The sequence below is a fragment of the Pecten maximus genome, chromosome 11 (genome assembly GCF_902652985.1).
Source record: "Pecten maximus chromosome 11, xPecMax1.1, whole genome shotgun sequence".
NCBI lineage: Eukaryota > Metazoa > Mollusca > Bivalvia > Pectinida > Pectinidae > Pecten > Pecten maximus.
The window spans coordinates 32,825,949-32,848,456 of NC_047025.1; the positions used below are offsets into that span (position 1 = coordinate 32,825,949).

Genomic DNA, 22,508 nt, shown 5'->3' on the forward strand with positions numbered 1-22,508 from the left:
AGATGTATCTGGTAATACTGATCAACCGTCTTCTGGAGCTTAGCGCTTGGATCAGAATTGTCCTATTCAATCCTACTACTCCAGTAAAAGCCAAGAAGTTCCCCCTCTATACTACTCTTTTATAGTGGCTGTAATACAGATATAGTCTTCCTTTGTACATATATCAGTCCAGGACGGTATCGTCCATGTGTCCATTATTAATCCAGATGACGTCCCCTGAGTATCCGTTATCAGCCCAGACGGCGTCCCCTAGTTATCCCCTATTTTTCCATTACTGATTCAGGTGGCGTCTCCCTAATTGTCCATTATTTGTCAGGACGGCGTCCCCTAGTTATCCTTTATTTGTTAATATAAACTTTATTTTATTCATTCAATTCATACATATACAATACACAATCATACAATCATAATTTGAATGGGATTCGGAGACAAGTATAAGACTTATTTGTTCCGGCGGCGTCTCCCAAATTGTTTATCATTAGCCAGGACGGTAATACTTGGGTATACATTATTAGACCGCTCTTCGATAAATGTCCATTATTTGACCGGACGATGTTCAATGGAGTGTCATGCTAATACTGTGTGCTGTTTCATGACTTCCAGACACTGATGTGACAAATAAAGGTGGTCATGTGGAGGTGTCGCCGCTTAGCTGTTGCAAGTACCTATCCTGGCACTCTCTTACTGATTTCACAACATCACTCTCTTCACAACCGACCTCTTTTTAACTCTATAATTGGCGAATTGTACGATGGCGGTATCGCATTGGCTGTGAAATGAACTGGCCGTTATACGAGGAATCGCGTTGGCTATGATCAGAGTTGAACTGGCCGTTATATAAGGTACCGCGTTGGCTGTGATAAGAATTGGACTGACTGTTATATGAGGTATCGCATTCGTTGTAATAAGAATTGAACTGGCCGTTACATGAGATATCATCTTTGCTGTGCTCAGAACTGAACTGAAAGTATCCGTTCCGTTTATCTTTATCAATTAACATTGGGAATTAGTGGTATATTGTGTCTACTCGCAGTAAAGCATAATGGTACATTTATTTCTCCTCGTGGCAACAGGAAGCATCTGTGGCCAATGCAACAAACACAAACGACATTTTTCTTACTTTTTGTTGTTTGTGTTTAAATTAATGATCGACTGTGACAAGTAACTTGGCGTGGAAAATATCTTTATCGCTATACAATATGTGTGGAACTTTGATACGAATAGAGGAGAATGAAAAGATTAGTCATAACATAGGTAGATGAGCGAGTCCTTATAATGGTGCAATCATCAAATGGCGTTGACATAATGTTAGTAATTACCTTGAAATGGTAAATAATCTTTTGACAATAAACATATAATGTTGCTTGAGTTTACTATATATCCTTTCAGTGCATGTTTGCGTAAAAATCTGCAATAAATATTCCCTCGATACTGTTTCCGTTATATAACAAACGCAGATTTAACATGCCCATGGTAATTCAAGTTTGATGTCGAATCTCCACACCACCAATGGCTAATGAAACTCTTCCTCACGAAAAAATCCCTCTCCAGAAATATTACAGGAGGGATTACGACTGTTCAACATAATGTTTCCTAACACCGCCCGGAGCTTTGATCGCTAACGAAAACCAAACGTTCCAGGGCTAGTTTTCACTACAAATAACACATTAAATTGTCTGTATCAAATTGATTTAAGAAATAACATTTCTAAAATATTCTAATTATCTTATATATATACCAACGCTTGCATCTGTTTTGTGTTACTTAATTGCGATGTATACATGTCTGAAGAAGAAATTCTGATTAATATAAAGATATTACCATCAGATATTTTCAGAACAACATTTTTAAAGGTTGTTCGACTTAATGAAGTATGTAGAAAGTGATTAGCGTTTTAAACAACAGTGAGGCGAGTGCTGTTCTTAATGCATATCAATCTTACTGGGGATAAAATCGTAATTTAACATTTAAATATTGGCCTAATGGCGCTCTAGGGAACAGCTTTAATATTAACAAGATCCTTACTCTGTCACATGTTCTATTTTAATTTCACATTTAGTAATAGCACGCGCTAATGAGATACATTTGCCACCCATTGACCTTGACTGCATACATATAACCTTTACATATCTGGAATACCCGGATGATACACCATAAGATTTTAATTTGATGTAAACTATCCGTTCCGTTTGCCGTTCTTCATAGGATTTAAGGACATTTAAGTTATAAGTGTTTCTGCAATTTGTAAAAAGGCTATAAGCGCACTACCTGCTCTCTGTCTACTTGACCAAGAACATTTCTCACTCTGCTCATTCGGCTGAGTGTCAGACCAGAATACTATAGGTCACAGGTTATATTGAATTATTATGTGTTTCATTGAGTTATGTTCATTATGGTAATACCGGATCACGAGTGTGCACGTGCATGTCACCGTAAGTAGGAAATGCGCACAAGCAGTGATAAGTAGTTATCGACAGTATAGTAGTCGGTAACATCCATACATCATTATCCTGACATACATCACCAACAACGAGTACCTTGGAACCTTACATCTCTGTAACTAATTATCACATGTTAATTACGGTAATCCCCGCTTCTCTGTGTCTATCACGGGCACACAACAATGCCTCATGTTACAAAAATCTCATCTGGTCCTCATATACCTCTGTACACTACAATGTAGGTCTAACGCGGTAGACATGGTAACATACAATCGGAACTTTTCGGGACTTTCCGGGAATCTCCGATATGTTCCGATCAGTTCGCATGTATGCACTAGTGTTCCGTTAATACTTTGTAAACTTCGGGAATCCCGGATAGACCACATACATGTGTGATAGATTGATATGACACTATCGTCTCCAGGCAAAAACATAGTCATGATACATATACACATTCTATATTGACAAGAAGCATGCAATGTACGTGTAAGTCATGCACAATCTCATAGCTTTGGTTTCAACAGGAAAAAATAAATACAATTAAAAACACACACAAACCAGCCATAAACCACAAGAAGAAATTTTGAGACTTGTCAATAAATGGGGTTCCGTCGATTTTGAAAATAAATTAACACTTTATGAATCTTGAACAGGCAAACTTCGGTTTAGACATTGAGGAACATATTAGAAAGGAATGCAAAACTAAAGTTCAGAATGCAGGTGTGTAACGAGTTGAATACATATCATTTATGGGTGGTTTTCATTTTCTGTTATACCCAATATCGAAAGTGGGCAAGTTTGGTAAAGATAATTTAGATGAAAGGTTAAATATGATTTGTTGTAACATTTTCAATTTCTAGCCTAGTATTAATAAGCACACGTAATTGCGTTGGTAGTATTCGATAGAGTTTGAAATAATGTTCACATAACCTTAATATTGTAAGGTAGATTTTTAAACAGTGATGTTGTGATCGATTTACATGTTTTTGAAGTGTTGGCATAACCTATCTATTGTCGGATAAATCTTGAAACGGTGATGTTGAACACTACCTGGAATTTGTTTGACTGAATTGAAATTACTCAATGTCAAGGCATTTGGCACTATGTAGGCAAACATATGGCGAAAATGGAATGTTTTGACACCGTCTCGAGAACAGCGTAAGTACTGTGTTTTCTGTACAATGTCTCGAGAACGGAACATTGGACATATAAGCTTTTCTATATCAAACAAACATACTGAGTAGAGGTAAAGCATGTCCTCTACCGGCCCCAGCTAAAATATCATCGTGTGAAGCTCGACCGAATTTCTCAAGGAATGAAGCCGCTAGAGCACGGACTAACGTTGGCGTTACGTACATACGTACATATGAAGACGGTCGGGGAGGAAACTTATAGTACCCTTGGTTTCTGGTTTCACCAGCAGGGGACCAATAAGTGTATTATGCCCTGTTACAAGGGAAAAGAAAACATCATAACTTTGTAAAATATATTTCCTAACTGATAGAAAATGTTCTATAATATTCGACTGGTATTAACAGTTTTCGCCTGCCACTGTGGTGTTATGGCCAATATTATGGTAAACGATAACGAGGATGACTAGTATTTGGAGCCGGGCGTTCTTTGTGGAAACCAACATAAGGACCTTCTCAAGGAGAACAACTGTTTTCATACTGATTACATCAAGTGGAGTTACTTATCAAGTCATCGCCCCTTGTTATGGGTTTAACCAATAAACAACTGTTTTACATATGATATCATAAGAGTGTGATCTATCCTGTTATCTGCCTCGTTACGCCTGAGTTATCGCCCCTGGCACCACTCTTTAGTGGTATAGGGTGTGGATGGCGGTGTTATCGTAGTTCTAATAAACACTAATTTTACATAATGTGTGAAGTGTCTATGGTACGAAGATTTTATAAGACGATCTTATCTTATCACAAACCACTTATACACACAACACAAAATACACGGAAACACTCTTAACGTATCTCCCTACGATATCACAGAAATCTACAACAATTGGAAACAATAGTTATTTTCTTGTATTGTCATTTTAGACCAGGTAGTGATTTGTAGCCTACGTAATGAAGGCCAAATGCTGAGTTTATCGCCTTATGTTATCACTGTAGTACTGTATCATATAAGCGTCCTCCCCCAGTGTAAATGTTTAGTATCAAGGTTTTGGTACTACTTATTTGTAGACCACTTTTAGCTAACTATTTACAAATCGACGTTTATGCAAGTCAACGTTTCAAAATGCAGACTCGCCTCTCTACACGCAGTGGGGCTGTACAGCGATAGGTGTCCTCTACAAGGTGGAATACAGTAACCTGTACTGAAATCATACATACATACCGGAATCTAAAATAAAAAGGGTGGATTAACAAAAACAGAAATGCATCTGGATTTCAGCTGCCGTTTATGGCATGACCCCAGAAATACTTGAAAGTCATCCATGACCCCCTAATCACGTGCTGAAGCAAAGGCTTGACCTTTGATTCCTGATTTCTATTCTGGTATTACAATGACTGAACACGATACGGTTTGTGGTGAGCTTGACAGACAGGGTGTTTTCCATGGCATTCCTGTGCGTAGACATTCCGACAGAAGGGTACTTGGTTGTTGATGAGGCGGGCATGTACCTGGGCGATAAATATCACTGGATTATTAATGTCGTGTACAAGATAGTGTTGTGTCAACTTGTGGTTCGAGATTTATTACATAGAGAACATCTGGGTGGAGGCTCCCATATAGGAATAACCCAAGGTATTCGTTTGTAGAGAAGAATAATAAATTGCATTTATGTATTGGTGAGCTATTTGTTTCTTTTATCATCATATGAATCGAATTCTGTTTATTCCTCTCTGACGTGTAATTGTTCAATACAATGCACACTTTCTTTTTTTTTGTTGAGATGAATATTTTCTTTTTATATTTAGACAGATTCCACATTATGATGCCTAAGTTACATTTATCTGATTGGTAATGCTTAATATCTTTCGAGCCCATCTACGATCTAGTTGACAAGTTAGCCATAGTGATCTTGCAACCCATACACAATGACATGTACATTGTAAAGTTTCATTCCGTTTCGTAGAGAGCTCGAGTCTCTCTAGAGACTGATGTACCTGCTCCACTGTACCTAAACACCCGTACTATCTTGCCTGCAAGAGATAGTGATAAAATAGCAACACGGTTTTATTTCCAGTAACAAAGGCCGCCGACTTGACCCCTAGCTTATCTACCATCAGTTAGGACCCTGACGTTTATGTCCCGTTGTAAACATGCCGGGGTTGTCATGGTTACGTCACTACACCGATATGGCAGCATCTGCATCTTTCATGGTCTGTCATGATCAATGGTCGGCCCAGATCCTGTCTAAAACCTTTACTTATCGCAATCAGGTGAATTCAAAGCGCAAATCTTTAAATGGGTCAAAGTATAGTCGGCTCTGCTATTTTGTGCGCTGCAAAAATATGAATCTTGCACAGATACCTGAAAATTGTTGTTGATATTCAGTCAGATAACTTAATCTTTCGGTTGTTAAAATAAGAACATTAAAACTGTTCTGGAACAAGGACGTTCAATATAACAATTCAACTGTTCCGGCACAAAGACTTTCAATATAAGAATAAACTGTTGCGGTACAAAGACCTTCAATATAACAATTCAATTGTTCCGTACAAAGATGTTCAATATAAAAATTCAATTGTTCCGTACAAAGACGTTCAATATAACAATTCAATTATTCCGTACACAGACGTTCAATATAACAATTCAATTGTTCAGTACAAAGACGTTCAATATAACAATTCAATTGTTCCGTACAAAGATGTTCAATATAACAATTCAACTGTTCCGTACAAAGACGTTCAATATAACAATTCAATTGTTCCGTACAAAGACGTTCAATATAACAATTCAATTGTTCCGTACAAAGATGTTCAATATAAAAATTCAATTGTTCCGTACAAAGATGTTCAATATAACAATTCAACTGTTCCGTACAAAGACGTTCAATATAACAATTCAATTGTTCAGTACAAAGACGTTCAATATAACAATTCAATTGTTCTGTACAAAGATGTTCAATATAACAATTCAACTGTTCCGGTACAAAGACGTTCAATATAACAATTCTTGCGTCTCTTTCTACCGCTTATCCACCATATCCACTCCGTGATTTTGAAAAGAAAAACTTCATCATTTCAGTGTGTTAGCTCCAAGCCACACGGAACGATCCGACCGCATTGCGATACTAGTATAGAAGGTGTATCATCTCCTCGGCTGGCGATGATACCATTGGGTAAAGGTCATCCCTATAAAACGCTACCGTCAATGGTCGTAAACAACATGACTGCCAACCAAACACATAAAAGAAAAACAAATAGAAAAAAAAGAAAATTTACTTTCATATCAAAACAATGGTAGGAAGATCAGCAAAGTCAACGCGAAGACTTGCATACCAAATACTTTACGTCAAGTCATGTCCGGGATAGTAAAATAATTAAGTCACCAAGTGAAAGCGAAGTGTATAATGTGCCTAATAAGACCACCCAGGTTCTCGTGAGAATCTATGTGGTCGGGAGGTTCATCATTGTTCAAAATGATGTAACAAGATAGTGTGCAGCCCCTAGTGATGGTCATATGATACGGCGAGTCTGCTGACCATCAAAGTGGACATCTGGAAGACATGTGGTCAGATATTTTGACAGTTATTAGTTGAAGATAAAATCCTCAGCAATAAAAGTGGTTACATGGAACATCAGCATTACATATCGTAAACCACGTTACTTAATAGGTGACAACTTCCGTCAGCGCCGTGCCTGATTTGGTGATTAAGATTTATTTTATGTATGTTGAGTCATTAGTCTTCATATGGGAACAATAAAACGTACCTTTGTGTTATTTTGTCAATGTGTTTCATTATCAAACGAGCTGTAGTGTTAACTGAAGCACACGCGTGGTACAGCAGTAAATACATTATAAGAAATACAGTATCAGATTGGTCATCTGTGTGATCGTTTTCTTAAAATACAATCAAAGCCCATGTACTTAACAGAATTAGCACACGATAATTCGAAAGGAATCATGTTATACAACTTAATAGCAATGTATGTAATTCTATAACCAAATAGAATATTAAAGGAGTTCTTTTAAGGGAAAACATAACAATAGAACAAAACATATGAAATAATAATTATTACATCACTAATTATAATACAGGTACAATCATCAATTGTAACAGGGTATATAATCACACGAGTTTCTGCGGGTTTTCCCCAAATGTGAACGAGGGTATCTATTGCAAGAGTCAGTTTCTGGACAACACATGGTGATGTTTGGACAATGTCCAGTGCAATATTATCATCATTATATACTACATAAATCTCCATTTTATTCACTGATCGGACTACATTTGTTCCACATTACATGCATTGGTCCCAAGTGAGTAAGTGACTTGATACGCGGGTGTTGACAGATTTCGCTATTTATTGCGAGGTGTCTGTCGGGTGACATGGATGTTGTATATAATATAGTGATTCAGGCAATACAGAGGGAGTGTGGACGTGTCTAATCATTTACACAAACAGCTGATCACATCCATCATTAAAGAAAATTGTCATTATAAACAATTTGTTGAAATGCTTAGTCGACATCGTTTAACTGTTTGAGTGACAGCAGAAATCCAAGCCGTATGTAAACAAACATAAATTTAACATTAATTGGTTGGAATCATGTTTGTTTCCAGTATTCATTAACTAATAAGCATCTGGATTTTATCCTGGCTGTGATCGTATTACAGGAACTGTCGCTATAGATACATATTACACTAACGTGCAGTGGTAAACATAAACGACTGACATCCGTCACTATGCTGTGTGCAATTGTATACAGCATATGTACATTATCAAGAATGTACGAAAACAGAAGTATGTCCAGTACATTATATTGACATCCTTTGAAAGAAACAGCATAGTACTTGAAAATTGTTTATAAACTCCTCGTGATAAAGGTCTATTACTGCACTGCTATATAACCTGAAAGCACGTCATTAAATTCTACTGACGGTGTCTATCTAGTGATCTTCTTAATTTATATATGTCTGTTTGTCTTAAAATTTATCTTTAACACATATGAATTATGGGTTTTTTTCAGACGGTAAATGTACTTTTATTCTCTTAACTCATGGTTTATTTTTCAGAGCAATAGTCGTAAATGCCATTTTGTTGTTGATCTCTGACACACGTTTACAAGTTGTACAGATACCCCGACCATTCTTTTATGAATTATGATTTCTATAGAATGTGTGGAATAAAGTTACTAAAATATTATTGAAAAAAATAGTTCGGTTAATGTTTGGTACACCGTCTGTTCCTGTATGGTATCAACAGCTGGGACAGCTATACAGTTTTTCAGTTTGTCATTTACAGTTTTACACATACATTGGTACATGTACTTCTTGATACCGAGAACCTGAATATAAAAACAAGTATGTATTCTGTACACAACTTGTCGAGTTTGACGCTTCCTCAGCCCTTCCTTCAGATTAACAATGATAACAGAATGATAAGACAAAATCTTCCAGTGACAACAAGACAAAATCTTTTTTTTTTTTCTAAAAACATTAAATGATGTACAATTGGTTGGCAATTAAAATATTTGTTTCGAATTTCTTTCCTCATATTTTCGCTATTTCTGATTCTCGAATTTAAATATTACACAATATATTGTCAGTCAAGGTGGACAATTGTTGTTTGTTTTCATATTTCAATTATATTTTTTGTTGTTTACAGTTGTGTTAGCGGTTCTTTACGATTGGATCCCCTTGTCGAGTGGGAATGGCCTTGATTCAGGTAAGTTTGATACATGTAGCAGGTTTCGTATTTAGGAATTTTACTTTTTATAGGTTCGTGTTTTATGAAGACTTGTACTAGACTGGCCCACGGTCTCTAAAATAATAGAATTATAAATAAAATTAAGTTTTATAATTTTGGTCTCTAGGGTATGTCTGATCTAGAAAGAGATAATTTAGTATTGGAATACAGTTAAGCAATTGTCAGCTAAATGTAGGGGCTGGTGGCCAGTCTTGTACCTGACCACATGTTTTCGCTTAACCTCTTACGAGGAATACTTATATGGTATTTGTAGTATAAAACAAAATTTGCTAAACCAATGGATTTCATAGTATGGTTCATCAACATTTAAATACGAGACATCGCGATACAGTACGCAATCCAACATGTGATAACGGGATACAAGAATAGGGCCGATACTCCTGGCTCTGTCTATACAAGTATCTACTCCTATGTCAATAAATCAAGACTGAACACCCAAGCGTTGGCATTTGTGGGAGCATATGGCGCAATACACCATTGCATTTGGAATCCATTTTGTATTCATGACTTAACCAAGAGTACATTGCATACAAGTGCTTTAGTCTGACCCTTCTGACATTTATCTCCTACCGTTTACGGGGTACACCGTCAATGAGTAGGTAAGATAAGGGCAGTAATTTGATTGGGTGGCAACCGTTCTGCTCATATACATCTCTAGATATCAACCGGATGTTGAATTATCAGGGGAGGTAATCATAGATTATAACAATCAACGGGAAACAACAGGCTTTCGTGTTTGTCTTGAAATTATCCTTATAATATATAAATTATTACATCAAATGTGTTAATGTCAAACAAATAAGACAGTTAGGACACTAAAGATAGATTCAAATGAAAAAAAGGCCAAGCTGAGAACTGTTTGTTTGTCGATGATTTTCACACGAACTTTTAACCTCAAAAATAATTCCTTGATATCTATAAAAATTGAGTTGAGTTCCGAGGGTAAAAATTGTCACGGTATGGTATAAATTGTCCCTATGACGCTGTGATATATGTAGTTTGTTTTTATGTGTGGACGCTGTGGTATAGATGCCGTTGTGTTTTGACATTGTAGTATATTTTGTCTCTGTGTTTTGACATTGTGGTATGTTTTGTCTGTGTATTGACATTGTAGTATGTTTTGTCTCAGTGTGTTGACATTGTAGTATATTTTGTCTCTGTATGTTGACATTGTAGTATATTTTGTCTCTGTGTTTTGACATTGTAGTATAGTTTATCTCTGTATGTTGACATTATGGTATGTTTTGTCTCTGATTGTTGACATTGTGGTATATTTTGTCTCTGTTTTGACATTGTAGTATATTTTGTCTCTGTATGTTGACATTGTGGTATATTTTGTCTGTGCTGACATTGTAGTATATTTTGTTTCTGTATGTTGACATTGTGGTATATTTGGTCTGTGTGTTGACATTGTGGTATATTTGGTATGTGTGTTGACATTGTGGTATGTTTTGTCTCTGTATGTTGACATTGTGGTATGTTTTGTCTCTGTGTATTGACATTGTAGTATGTTTTGTCTGTGTGTTGACATTGTGGTATATTTTGTCTCTGTGTTGACATTGTGGTATATTTTGTCTCTGTATGTTGACATTGTGGTATATTTTGTCTCTGTGTTGACATTGAAGTATATTTTGTCTCTGTGTTGACATTGTAGTATATTTTGTCACTGTGTTGACATTGTGGTATATTTTGTCTCTGTGTTGACATTGTGGTATATTTTGTCTCTGTGTGTTGACATCGTGGTATATTTTGTCTCTTTGTGTTGACATCGTGGTATATTGTGTCTCTGTGTTGACATTGTGGTACAATATATATATTTTGTCTCTGTGTTGACATTGTGGTATGTTTTGTCTTTATGCGTTGACGTTGTAGTATATTTTGATTTTGGAACGATACCTTAGACACATATAGCGATTGAAAACTGTGCTGGTGAGCTTTGACGTCCGTTTCCTTTGTCAAGCATTGTTTTGTATTAAGAAAACATTGTCTTTGAGTGGCTAAGTTGCGCTGTTGGTAGCGCACAAGTCTTTCGCAAATGGTTAGGGTCACCTGTTTGTCCGGATACGTCGGCTTCCTCACACGACGTCGCTACACGTGTCTAGCCGGACAAGCAATACTGATGACAAGTTCATATACATTGTTCCTTACAATTGCGTTTCTTTGATTTCAATGCTAAACACACCGCTTTAGCACACCTGTAACAAGTAAAGTATTAAATTCATGACGACATGATGAGTATAATTAAATTCCATTAAATTAATCTTTAATAGAACAATTCCAATAACAGTAGCAATTTGATATAAACTCGTAAGTAAAAAATACAGACGTGTTATCACGATGAGATAAACAAAGTCAAACTGTGTGTAGGTCCATCTTTCTCAGTTTTAACCACTCTTTAATGAATACACATGTCTGAAGTATCAACTTCGTATTATCAGATAAAAATATATCGGGCGAAAGCATGGTCGCTTAATGTAGAAACTAAAAAGATTTCTCAGCTGGGAATATTATTTATTTCTAGCAGCTTGGTTATTTGAACAGTGAAAAAAGAAATGCAATTATCATTCAATGAGTTGCAAATTTTGCAAAGTCCTGGCATTCAAGGTCAGGATCACACAATCTAAATTTTGTGAAACACCTTCTGATATTGAAATAAGATATACGGAGATTCAATTCTCTCCGGTAACAAGGTTTCATGTGTTTGTATATAGATAAATCAATGTATTGCTCTCATGCAATGACACCGGTTTATCACGTAACACTCGTTGGTGTTATTTCATTTAGGTCTATTAGATGATACATGCTATATATCTCTATCATTGGAGGTTTTTGAAACATGTATTATGAATGCATATCAACTACACGTGCCATTACATATGATTCGGGGTTAAAGCAGTGATCACATTTAGATTAAGGATACTGTGACTTCCCGTTGCTTCCAACAGAAATGGAGAAATAAACACAAAGGGATAAAATGACTAAGAATGAAACATATGACAAAAATAAACGAATTCTTTCTGCATTGAAATGGAAAGGGATGCTCGAAATTACAAGTACAAGGAATCTCCCGTGGTAAAGATTGAATTAATTACCTTTTCGAACGGAATCACAAAAATGTTAAGAACTTCCAATTTTCAAAATATTCAGTGTAATCATGCAAAAGTCCTCGTACTCTTTGATAGCTTTGCATCTATCGCTACCGGGATTTGTACTCCCATTTGACTTTAAAGAAATGGAAATAACCGAGGATTCCTGAAGAAGCTGCTACTAATTCGGGTCGGCTGGTAAGGCACGGCGTACAGCCGCGAAGCTAGGCCGTTATATTCGTATAGACAGGATACATACTGTACACTTTGTAACCAGGGGCGCGGTGTCTTAGTTTTTATATATTTTTATTTTGACACTGTTAAGGTTTTCTGAATTAGATGAAATTGGCCTCAAAAATGCTGAAGTACACAAAAACGGTGAAAGAATCCACTGTCGTTCTTTAACATTATTTTGAGAGGAAGGGAAATATAGACGAGATTGACAGATGTCAGGATGATTCACGCGATCATGTATTAAGAAAATCTTGCGCTAAAGTTCGGAATGAGGATGAGGGTGGGTTACAAGAACACTTTCTTCGGCTGCGATACCAGGCTATTATCAACGACAAATCGAATGTCTAGTCAAATCCCAGGTTTCTGCCATTGTCTGGCATTGTATGGTTTCATTGCCGTCAAAATGACAGGACACAGCTCTACGGTCTGTGTTTTTACAAATTTATAACAATATCTTCATTGGTATTATAAAAGTATTAAAGTATGGGATTGGGGATTTATAGCAGGTTTCTGTTTCCCTCGATATGCCATATTTGCCTTGGCTTCACCTTCGAAAATAAACGGGAAACAAGAAACTAGCAATAGGCCTAAATCCCATTCCGTACTGTATACTAAGTAAACGATCCAGTAGCTGGATAACGACAATGATATCAGTTTAAAAGATTACTATATCTACCCACTGTATCAACAAGCACTTGTAGGCCGAGTAGATATGGCGTGGCACTTATGTAGGGAGTGGCAGTACCGACCCACTCTACCCTTTAACCCCTACCCTTACTACACTTTAATAGAACTACGGCAGTGTATTCCAGTCATTTGCACTCGGCGTTCTCTCGTCATCATTAACTGTCTTAGAGCACCTACTTTGAAATATGCCATTTATCGATAAAAACGAAATTTCATCAGACGAAATCGAAGCTTGTATAAAAAGAATTCCGGAAACATGTAATCACCAGAGATTTAAACCGCCATACATGTTAGGGAGGAGGTCGATACCGGGATATAAATATATACCGAGAACTGTTATCACAATCTTCAAAACAGATAGTCATTGATGAATTCACACTGCTACATATAGTGCTCCGTATCCGTTGGATGTCTGCTTTACCGGTGTTAGAACTGATATACGATAACGGAGTACGGAACGGTTGTTACAGGGTACATGGGAAAATGTACGGAACGGTTGTTACAGGGTACATGGGAAAATGTACGGAACGGTTGTTACAGGGTACATGGGAAAATGTACGGAACGGTTGTTACAGGGTACATGGGAAAATGTACGGAACGGTTGTTACAGGGTACATGAGAAAATGTACGGAACGGTTGTTACAGGGTACATGAGAAAATGTACGGTACGGTTGTTACAGGGTACACGGGAAAATGTACGGAACGGTTGTAACAGGGTACACGAGAAAATGTACGGAACGGTTGTTACAGGCTACATGAGAAAACGTACGGAACGGTTGTTACAGAGTACATGAGAAAGAGTACGGAACGGTTGTTACAGGCTACATGAGAAAGAGTAAGGAACGGTTGTTACAGTGTACACGAGAAAAAGTACGGAATGGTTGTTACATGGTACATTTTGTACATGAGAAAGAGTACGGAACGGTTGTTACAGGCTACATGAGAAAGGGTACGGAACGGTTGTTACAGGCTACATGAGAAAGAGTACAGAACGGTTGTTACATGGTACATGAGAAAGAGTACGGAACGGTTGTTACAGGGTACATGAGAAAATGTACGGAATGGTTGTTACATGGTACATGAGACAGAGTAAGGAACGGTTGTTACAGGCTATATGAGAAAGAGTAGGGAACGGTTGTTACTGGGTACATGAGACAGAGTAAGGAACGGTTGTTACAGGCTATATGAGAAAGGGTACGGAACGGTTGTTACAGGCTACATGAGACAGAGTAAGGAACGGTTGTTACAGGCTACATGAGAAAGGGTAAGTAACGGTTGTTACAGACTACATGAGAAAATGTACGGAACGGTTGTTACAGGCTACACGGTCAGAGTAAGGAACGGTTGTTACAGGCTACATGAGACAGAGTAAGGAACGGTTGTTACAGGCTACATGAGACAGAGTAAGGAACGGTTGTTACAGGCTACATGAGACAGAGTAAGGAACGGTTGTTACAGGCTACATGAGAAAGAGTAAGGAACGGTTGTTACAGGCTACATGAGAAAGAGTAAGGAACGGTTGTTACAGGCTACATGAGACAGAGTAAGGAACGGTTGTTACAGGCTACATGAGACAGAGTAAGGAACGGTTGTTACAGGCTACATGAGACAGAGTAAGGAACGGTTGTTACAGGCTACATGAGATAGAGTACGGAACGGTTGTTACAGGCTACATGAGACAGAGTAAGGAACGGTTGTTACAGGCTACATGAGACAGAGTAAGGAACGGTTGTTACAGGCTACATGAGAAAGAGTACGGAACGGTTGTTACAGGCTACATGAGAAAGAGTAAGGAACGGTTGTTACAGGGTACATGAGAAAGAGTAAGGAACGTTTGTTACAGGCTACATGAGAAAGAGTAAGGAATGGTTGTTACAGGCTACATGAGAAAGGGTAAGGAACGGTTGTTGCAGGGTACATGAGACAGAGTAAGGAACGGTTGTTACAGGCTACATGAGAAAAAGAAACCGTACATGTGCATCTGCCATTAGAGAAAAAACAGATATTATCAAATTCAAAATTTTACAGCAGGTGTACCAGAGTGGGTGACATATACACGTCAGATTTAAATAAAAAAAACTGATCCTATTTTGAAAAAAAAGGCAGTCCATGCAGAGAGGTTGGTCTGATACTGTCGAAGCGCTATTTATAGTCGATCAGATGCCGTGTCAAACCTGGCGTGATGTCCTGTTCCCGCCAAAATTAGCCTCATTACCAATGTTATTTTCGGGCTCTTGTTTGACTCACCGATAAACTATTATCATTCTGTAACGTTATGTAAGCTCGCTTTATGAATTTGATTCATCCTTTATCAAAAAACAAACATCTACATATATTTATTCTGGTGCAGACAGGCGGTTCTAAGGTAGTTATTTCAACACCTGGTGAAGAAGCCACCTCCACTAAATGCCTGACACGAAGACATACGATAATAAGCCATGTCGTCACTCCTTATCGTACTGCCATCTACAGATGTAGTCAGGCATGGTAACTTAATGTTCCTCACTGCAGGTCGTGCTGGTAAATGCCACGCCAAATATTGGGAGTCATATTCAACCGGTCCTCTAACACTGCAGAATTGGTGGTAATTACTGCACATTTACGTCAGGAAAGAGGTCATCTCGTGTAGTCTCGCGGCCAAAATGTTTTCTGGTGTGAGAAAATTTTCAAGCCAATAAGATAACTGCATTTTTGTTATTTCGTCTACTCGTTTTGTTTGTGGATATATATATAACAACAAAACATGGTCATGTGTCATAGAAATTATTTGCAATCAATTGTTTTTAAAACATCAATTACTTTGAGAAACCTTATGACGCCATCATGGTATGGAATGATGACAGATCTATAGGATTTTCTCCGAAATCGAAACAATATGAAATCTGCCATAACCTTCATCAGTACTTCTTTTTAAAATGATTTGTATACAAATTGTATGATTATAATAATGACGTTAATTTAATTAGTGGTTTATATGCCAGTAATTTGTAAGGAACATATTTATAAATATAAATTAAAAATCTTTGTCCAATCATATGGCAATTACGATTTCGCTTTTCTGCACGTCTCTTCATCATAGTCGGCGTCATGAAACATCTGTATAAGTGAACATATGATAAAAAGTAACATTCCATGTTAAATTACAGGAGATGTATTCGTTTTTTTCTGTATATAAAGATTAATGTCTACATCAGGAATTTAACCGGTTAATGGAAGTCATTTTGACGAGCGTCGCTCCAATTAAGAAATCTAAAAATCGAGATGAGGGGCGCCGAATATGTTAACCGGCAGATTAAGTCTCCCAAGAATAATTGAATCATTTTGCGATTTTCTGGATTATTACATGCATAGAATTTGGGTTATTTTTGTGTGTAATGCACGACTCCTATGTTAACGGTTCAACTGGCCAGAACTGTCCGCTATAGTGCTTTACTGGTGTTTCTGTGATTGGAATAAACTGATTTAAACGTGAAAACTTTACCTGAAGGTATGTTAAATGAATTTTAAAGAAAGGAATAAAACGATACTGTTATGCTTAATGAGGAGAGTAAAAGTCAGAGACGTATATAGAACATGTTGATACATGTACCTATTGCTGTGTTACATGCCACGTCCTGTCCAAGACGGATGTTATGTGCTACATGTACGTCCTGTCCAAGACGGGTGTTATGGAAATATAATCGAATTGCTGAATAAAATAGTACATTTTATGTATTGTAATCGTTTATATTGCTGCATCCAATAAATAGTAGTCACCAAAACTGATTATACCGGAGTCCTAGGTTATTCCCAGTTTAAACGTACACTCTTCGACCAAGCTACACAACAGCAACATCTGTATAAGGAATTTATTGTGTTCAAACTCATTATTTTATTATATATTATTTTTTCAGAAACTCCACCCTCTGTCGCCGCAGCCCTCGTATACCCCCAACAGGCCCTTTTAGGAGATATTGTTACCCCAGAATGTTGGAATTTCACAAATGGTGACCGTCTAAGAGCAGAGTTCTACAGTCCGAATTATCCCGAGGAGTACCCGAATGACATCGAATGCACACAGTACCTGGAGGGTAGGTTTTCTCGATAGCAAAATCTTACATACTATGTGATTGAACGCAAAGTCACTGGTGTATATTAATTTTCTCCTAGAAATAAGTTAAATTGGCTTCCCCACCATCCTTTCAAATTATGCTGTAATTTCTTTGGACTCCCCGAAGTTCGGCTTCTTTACAAGTCAAAACCAACGCCACAAGTTGATTTAGTGGAATATAAACACATTATTCAAATTTACGTCCCTTAAATGACTTTTGGTACACTTCAATTAGCGTTTCCATTTGGTTTTGGCCATGTGTTGATGGCCCTATGTCGTACGTCCACCAACTGTACAACACGCCGAGATTTAACGACTAACTCACTATCAACAGTGCCAGAATGTCACAAAATCACAGTTTTAAGATTTAATTATAAAAACTATGTGTTTGTGTAATAAACCGCGCCTGTACGTACCGGAGTTTCAGACTTGGGTGATGTATTAGATCGTTAGTGACCCCCTGCCTTCCTGGGAAATTCTGTGTCTAATTCAATCAGACCTGGTCGATTATTCACCGCCCCTAGTAACGTCACCCTGTTAAACAAAAAAAAAACCACCATAACATTTGGACATTGGTAGTTTTTGGGGAATAAACAACAGTGGTTGGTTTGGACGGGGAACTAAGGGGTAGTAGTACTTCAGACAGTAAGGGTGTTCTGTCAACCATTTCATTCCGAAATCTGGATCATGGTACGTACAGAATGTGACAAACAAATGAAGGGCACCACAATAGAATGAGATTAGGTTAATTTCTAAACACAACGGTAACACTCTTGTAAAGGTGTGTACACTGATGGTGTAAACTAAAGGGTCAATAGAAAAGTTTGAATAAGTCTTGAAAACATGATACACGTATGCCAATGTTCAACTCAGAGTTCAAAAACATGTATGAAACTGTATATATCTGAACTTATTTGGGTACACAACGTTTTCAGAGTTTATAAACATGTATCAGTTAATATAATTACCACAGATTTTAATACACGAATGATGCTCTCCTTTTTGAACTACATTATTACTGTCAGGTTTTTGTTTGACTTCATGCCCATGTAAATAATATCATTTTTACCAGAAACATCTCAAAATAAACTCGCTTAGTGTTATTTCACAGGTCATCGAGGTCGAACGAAAATAGAAAAGAAACATTCCATTTAATTCTAGCTACAAGTTCCCTTAGGCCTACCTAATCCCCGGGGATTTAATTTGTTTCACCTGACTTATGCGGTACAAATTGATAACCATTCACTTATGAGTTCTATGTATTAGTAAATCAGATTCCAAGTAGAAGAAGCACGTAATATCGCCTTCACATCTAAGATAACCACCGCGTTCACGAAATTAGAAAATGGCAAAGACAATAAAATCCCCTCGGTGGTAGCTAGATCAGAAGTATGTTTATAAGTCAAAATAAAAGTAAGTGTGGAGTTGAAGGTAGATGATGGGTATGGGATTGATAAAATAATGTTAAGAGTTCATTTATTGCTTTCACGAAAATAAAACTTATTCTTACACAATTTAGTTTTTATTTTTAATAAAAAAAACATTTGAACAAAAGGCAAGGGAGAAGTTCCATTCACAAACTCTTGACGCTCTGCCTTACTGTTTCTAAAACGCTCTTGGGACCACGCTGAGGTCAGAGTAGGTGCACATCCATTTGGCGAAGTGACGATCCCCTAGCGGCTCGGGCTGGTACAAAAACTCGGCCCTAATCCCCTAAAGTATGGGGCTTACATCTTAGTAAAGATATATACCAGATATCTTTGATTTCGCCCCCACGTTAATAAATCTATATTGCAATGCCGACATATCGATATGTTTTTGCACTTGTCTCAAGTGATAATCAGCCATTTTTTTTTTATGTTTTGCAGACATTTACCGATAACAAGAGCATTTGAAATTACTTAAAAAATCCTTGACACAATGTTAAATCTATCTCGCACCCATCTAACGCGTCGCTGGCTGTGGCCGTGTTGTTACTGTTATTACGTTACTAAGTTATCTTACACACACGGAATACAAGATATCCCCCCCAATGATATATTTTCAATTTTTGTGATGTTGAAAGAAATAAAAATCTTAAAATCCATCGGTGAATGAATTCATGTTTCTGGACTGAAATAATATAAATTATGTGTTTCAGGTAGGGCTATATCCAAAGAGCGCTACTTCATTCTATGAATCAAAATTCTATAAATGTTTCACTATCACTGTTTACATACAAACGCACTTAAATGATTTGTACTGTGGCGTCCAGGAACATACTGTCTCCCCGCTGTGTATGTCTAGGTCATACTCTACAACCAATGTCCATTTAAACATTCTATAAACAAACGCAAAAATGCATTTTCCCTTTTAAAAATTTCGAAAGATCAAAGGAAGCTGAGAAGATAAGTGTGAGACACTTTATACCGAATGGGACTCCCACATCAAAGAGTTCCGATAACACAAAATGGCGGAATGTAAACATATGCGTAATACGAATGATGGATTCTATATACCACATCTGGATTTAACCCGTGTGAAGATTTCTGAATTAATGAACTATTGAAATAGTTGGTAAAAATCCATATATCAGATGTGTTCATCAGTTTGTGGTAATAAATTCTCTATCTAAACAGAAACAAGGTGTTCTTAAACGGGAAGAATCCTCATCACGAGAAACCAAGAAGCACTTTTTTTCTTCTTGGTTTCGATTTTGTATCCACAATCAGTGTAATTATTTTATTCTTAATGCATTCCTATCAGTTTTAAAATAAGATTCACTGGTAATAGATCGGGAATAAGTGCCCGTCATTACTGAAAATATCTTAAACATGCCCATTTTTTATGATTTAAATATTTCTCTCCAACAGCCCAGCCGGGTTACCGCATTCACGTGGATTTCCGGGGGAGTTTCTCCGTAGAAAAGTCGGAGAAATGTAAATACGATTTCCTTGAATTCCGAGATGGGCCCTTCTCCTACTCACCACTCATCGGCAAATATTGTGGGAAGGAGTTCCCACCTCTCATTCGGTCTACAACGCGTTTCATATGGATACGCTTCAAAAGTGACAAAAACCTTGGTGACAAAGGTTTTAAGGCGATCTACTCATTTGTAAAGAAACAAGGTAAATATCCATTCAGAAAGGAAACAGGAGAACTATAAGGTCAATAAATCGACCATATTATCGTTCCTATAGTGATAACCTAATGTTAAGTTTTGGTAATGTTGGGCACGTTTCAAATATCACGGAAAAGTCGCATCTTAACAAAGTATACTACTGTTCACCCTAAACACATTTATGATATAATGAACTATTATTAAGTTGACCTTTATGTATTTATGATATAATGAACTATTATTAAGTTGACCTTTATGTATTTATGATATAATGAACTATTATTAAGTTGACCTTTATGTATTTATGATATAATGAACTATTATTAAGTTGACCTTTATGTATTTCCAGATTATAATCCAAAGAGAGAAGATGCAAATGGTAAGAATTTTTTTATTTTATTCACATACTTGTTACGTGCATTTCATTTAATTCTAAAGGAAACTTTTCATATAATGCAACGAATTTGTTTTAGACAGGATACAATTGGTCCAATATATTGTTACAATGAAGATCTCGTTTTGACATTCGTCCATATTTGGAACAACATTTTCTCCATACAAACGTCTGTATACATGTACGGTTTTACAGACATAGCCTTTCCTATGTCTGAATACGTCACTGTCCGGTAAAGAATCACTGTTCATATCACCATTTGGTTCTCCATAATAATACCCTAATTCATATTCCAGTTTGTCGGACGCTAGTCAACACCATTGACCCTGATGGGATACTGAAATCATCAGATTTCTCTATTCATAATGACGATGGTGGTCAGAGACAAGGACATAGAGACTGCACGTGGGAAGTTCACGCGCAACCTGGGAGTAAGGTATGTTGGCCAGGAGCCATATAACAGTATCTACTCAATAAAATGTCTCGTTGAGTGCGGTCTCTGTATCGACAAAATTCACATATATTATATTACGAACAATTCCTACTACGTGGCACTCTTTGCATTAAAATCACACATGAGTGCACGTCAGTGAGGATACAACTACTCCTATAGCAAATAACTCCAAATTCTAACCTGATTAATGTTTGCACCTCGTGACGACAAACTGCGACTGTTGCGAATTGTTCGTCAATTCGGTTGTAGTGTTAAACAATATTCCTTCTTGTTGTAGAGTTGAATATATACTCCTTTTGTCGTAGTTTTAAAACAATAGTTCTTTAAGTTGAAGTATTTAAACAATAATCCTTTTTGTTGAATAACCTGAACCAAATTGATCAACTAAGCGCCAGACTCTTCAATGACTCTTTGATACAGTTGTTACAACTGCTCAATCGTTTGGTTATTGGGAGACTGCGAGTATGTTTTTTGGGGTGTCAAATATATATATGTGTGTCTTAACGTGTCGAAAGGTCCGTAGACGTCCTGATCGCTCAGATTTCCGTAGCTGTCATTCTACATACAACTTAGCTAATTTGCGTAAACGATCACCATACACAAATTAAATAAAGTGCTATTATTGTGAAAATACATGTACAAAATGTATACTTATCTGAACCAACCTGAGAGTCTTAGGCTGTTACAAACATAGTCGTGCATCCTCTATCAATAAATTAATTATCATGACGAACAAATTTGAAGACGTTTTGAATGAAATAGTTTTTGAGTCGTTGCCATTGTGACGTTTAAAAATATTTTTTCTGACGATTTTTAACATTTTCGTTTGTGTTGACCCTACAGATTCGCCTGTCCCACGTGTCAGCCTGGTTCCCATTTCCCCAGGACTGTGGCGCAAACTACATAGAGATTTACGACAAAACGACGGCCTCCAGTGACAGAATATTCCACTACTGCAACGGACCACTTCCTGAGTTTGTGTCAGTCAGCAGCCGAGTGTTTATCCGTCTCTATGGCAACCAACAAGAGTCTTTACCCAGGATAGAAGTTCAGTACTCTGTGTACAGGAAGGGAGTGACCGGATATTCATCCAGTTCAGGTGAGTGTTAACACGAGTAACTAA

At 37.1% G+C, this 22,508-nt stretch overlaps 1 protein-coding gene across 1 annotated transcript in view; it reads left to right on the forward strand.

Moving 5' to 3' along the window:
- Window positions 1-22,508, forward strand: part of LOC117337738 — a 42,142-nt gene that overhangs the window by 12,595 nt on the left and 7,039 nt on the right. The window contains exons 2-7 of the mRNA XM_033898839.1: window positions 9,239-9,298; window positions 17,241-17,417; window positions 20,290-20,544; window positions 20,887-20,916; window positions 21,228-21,367; window positions 22,229-22,484. Coding sequence (XP_033754730.1) covers window positions 9,239-9,298; window positions 17,241-17,417; window positions 20,290-20,544; window positions 20,887-20,916; window positions 21,228-21,367; window positions 22,229-22,484 — 918 coding nt within the window. The remainder of the gene's footprint in view (window positions 1-9,238; window positions 9,299-17,240; window positions 17,418-20,289; window positions 20,545-20,886; window positions 20,917-21,227; window positions 21,368-22,228; window positions 22,485-22,508) is intronic.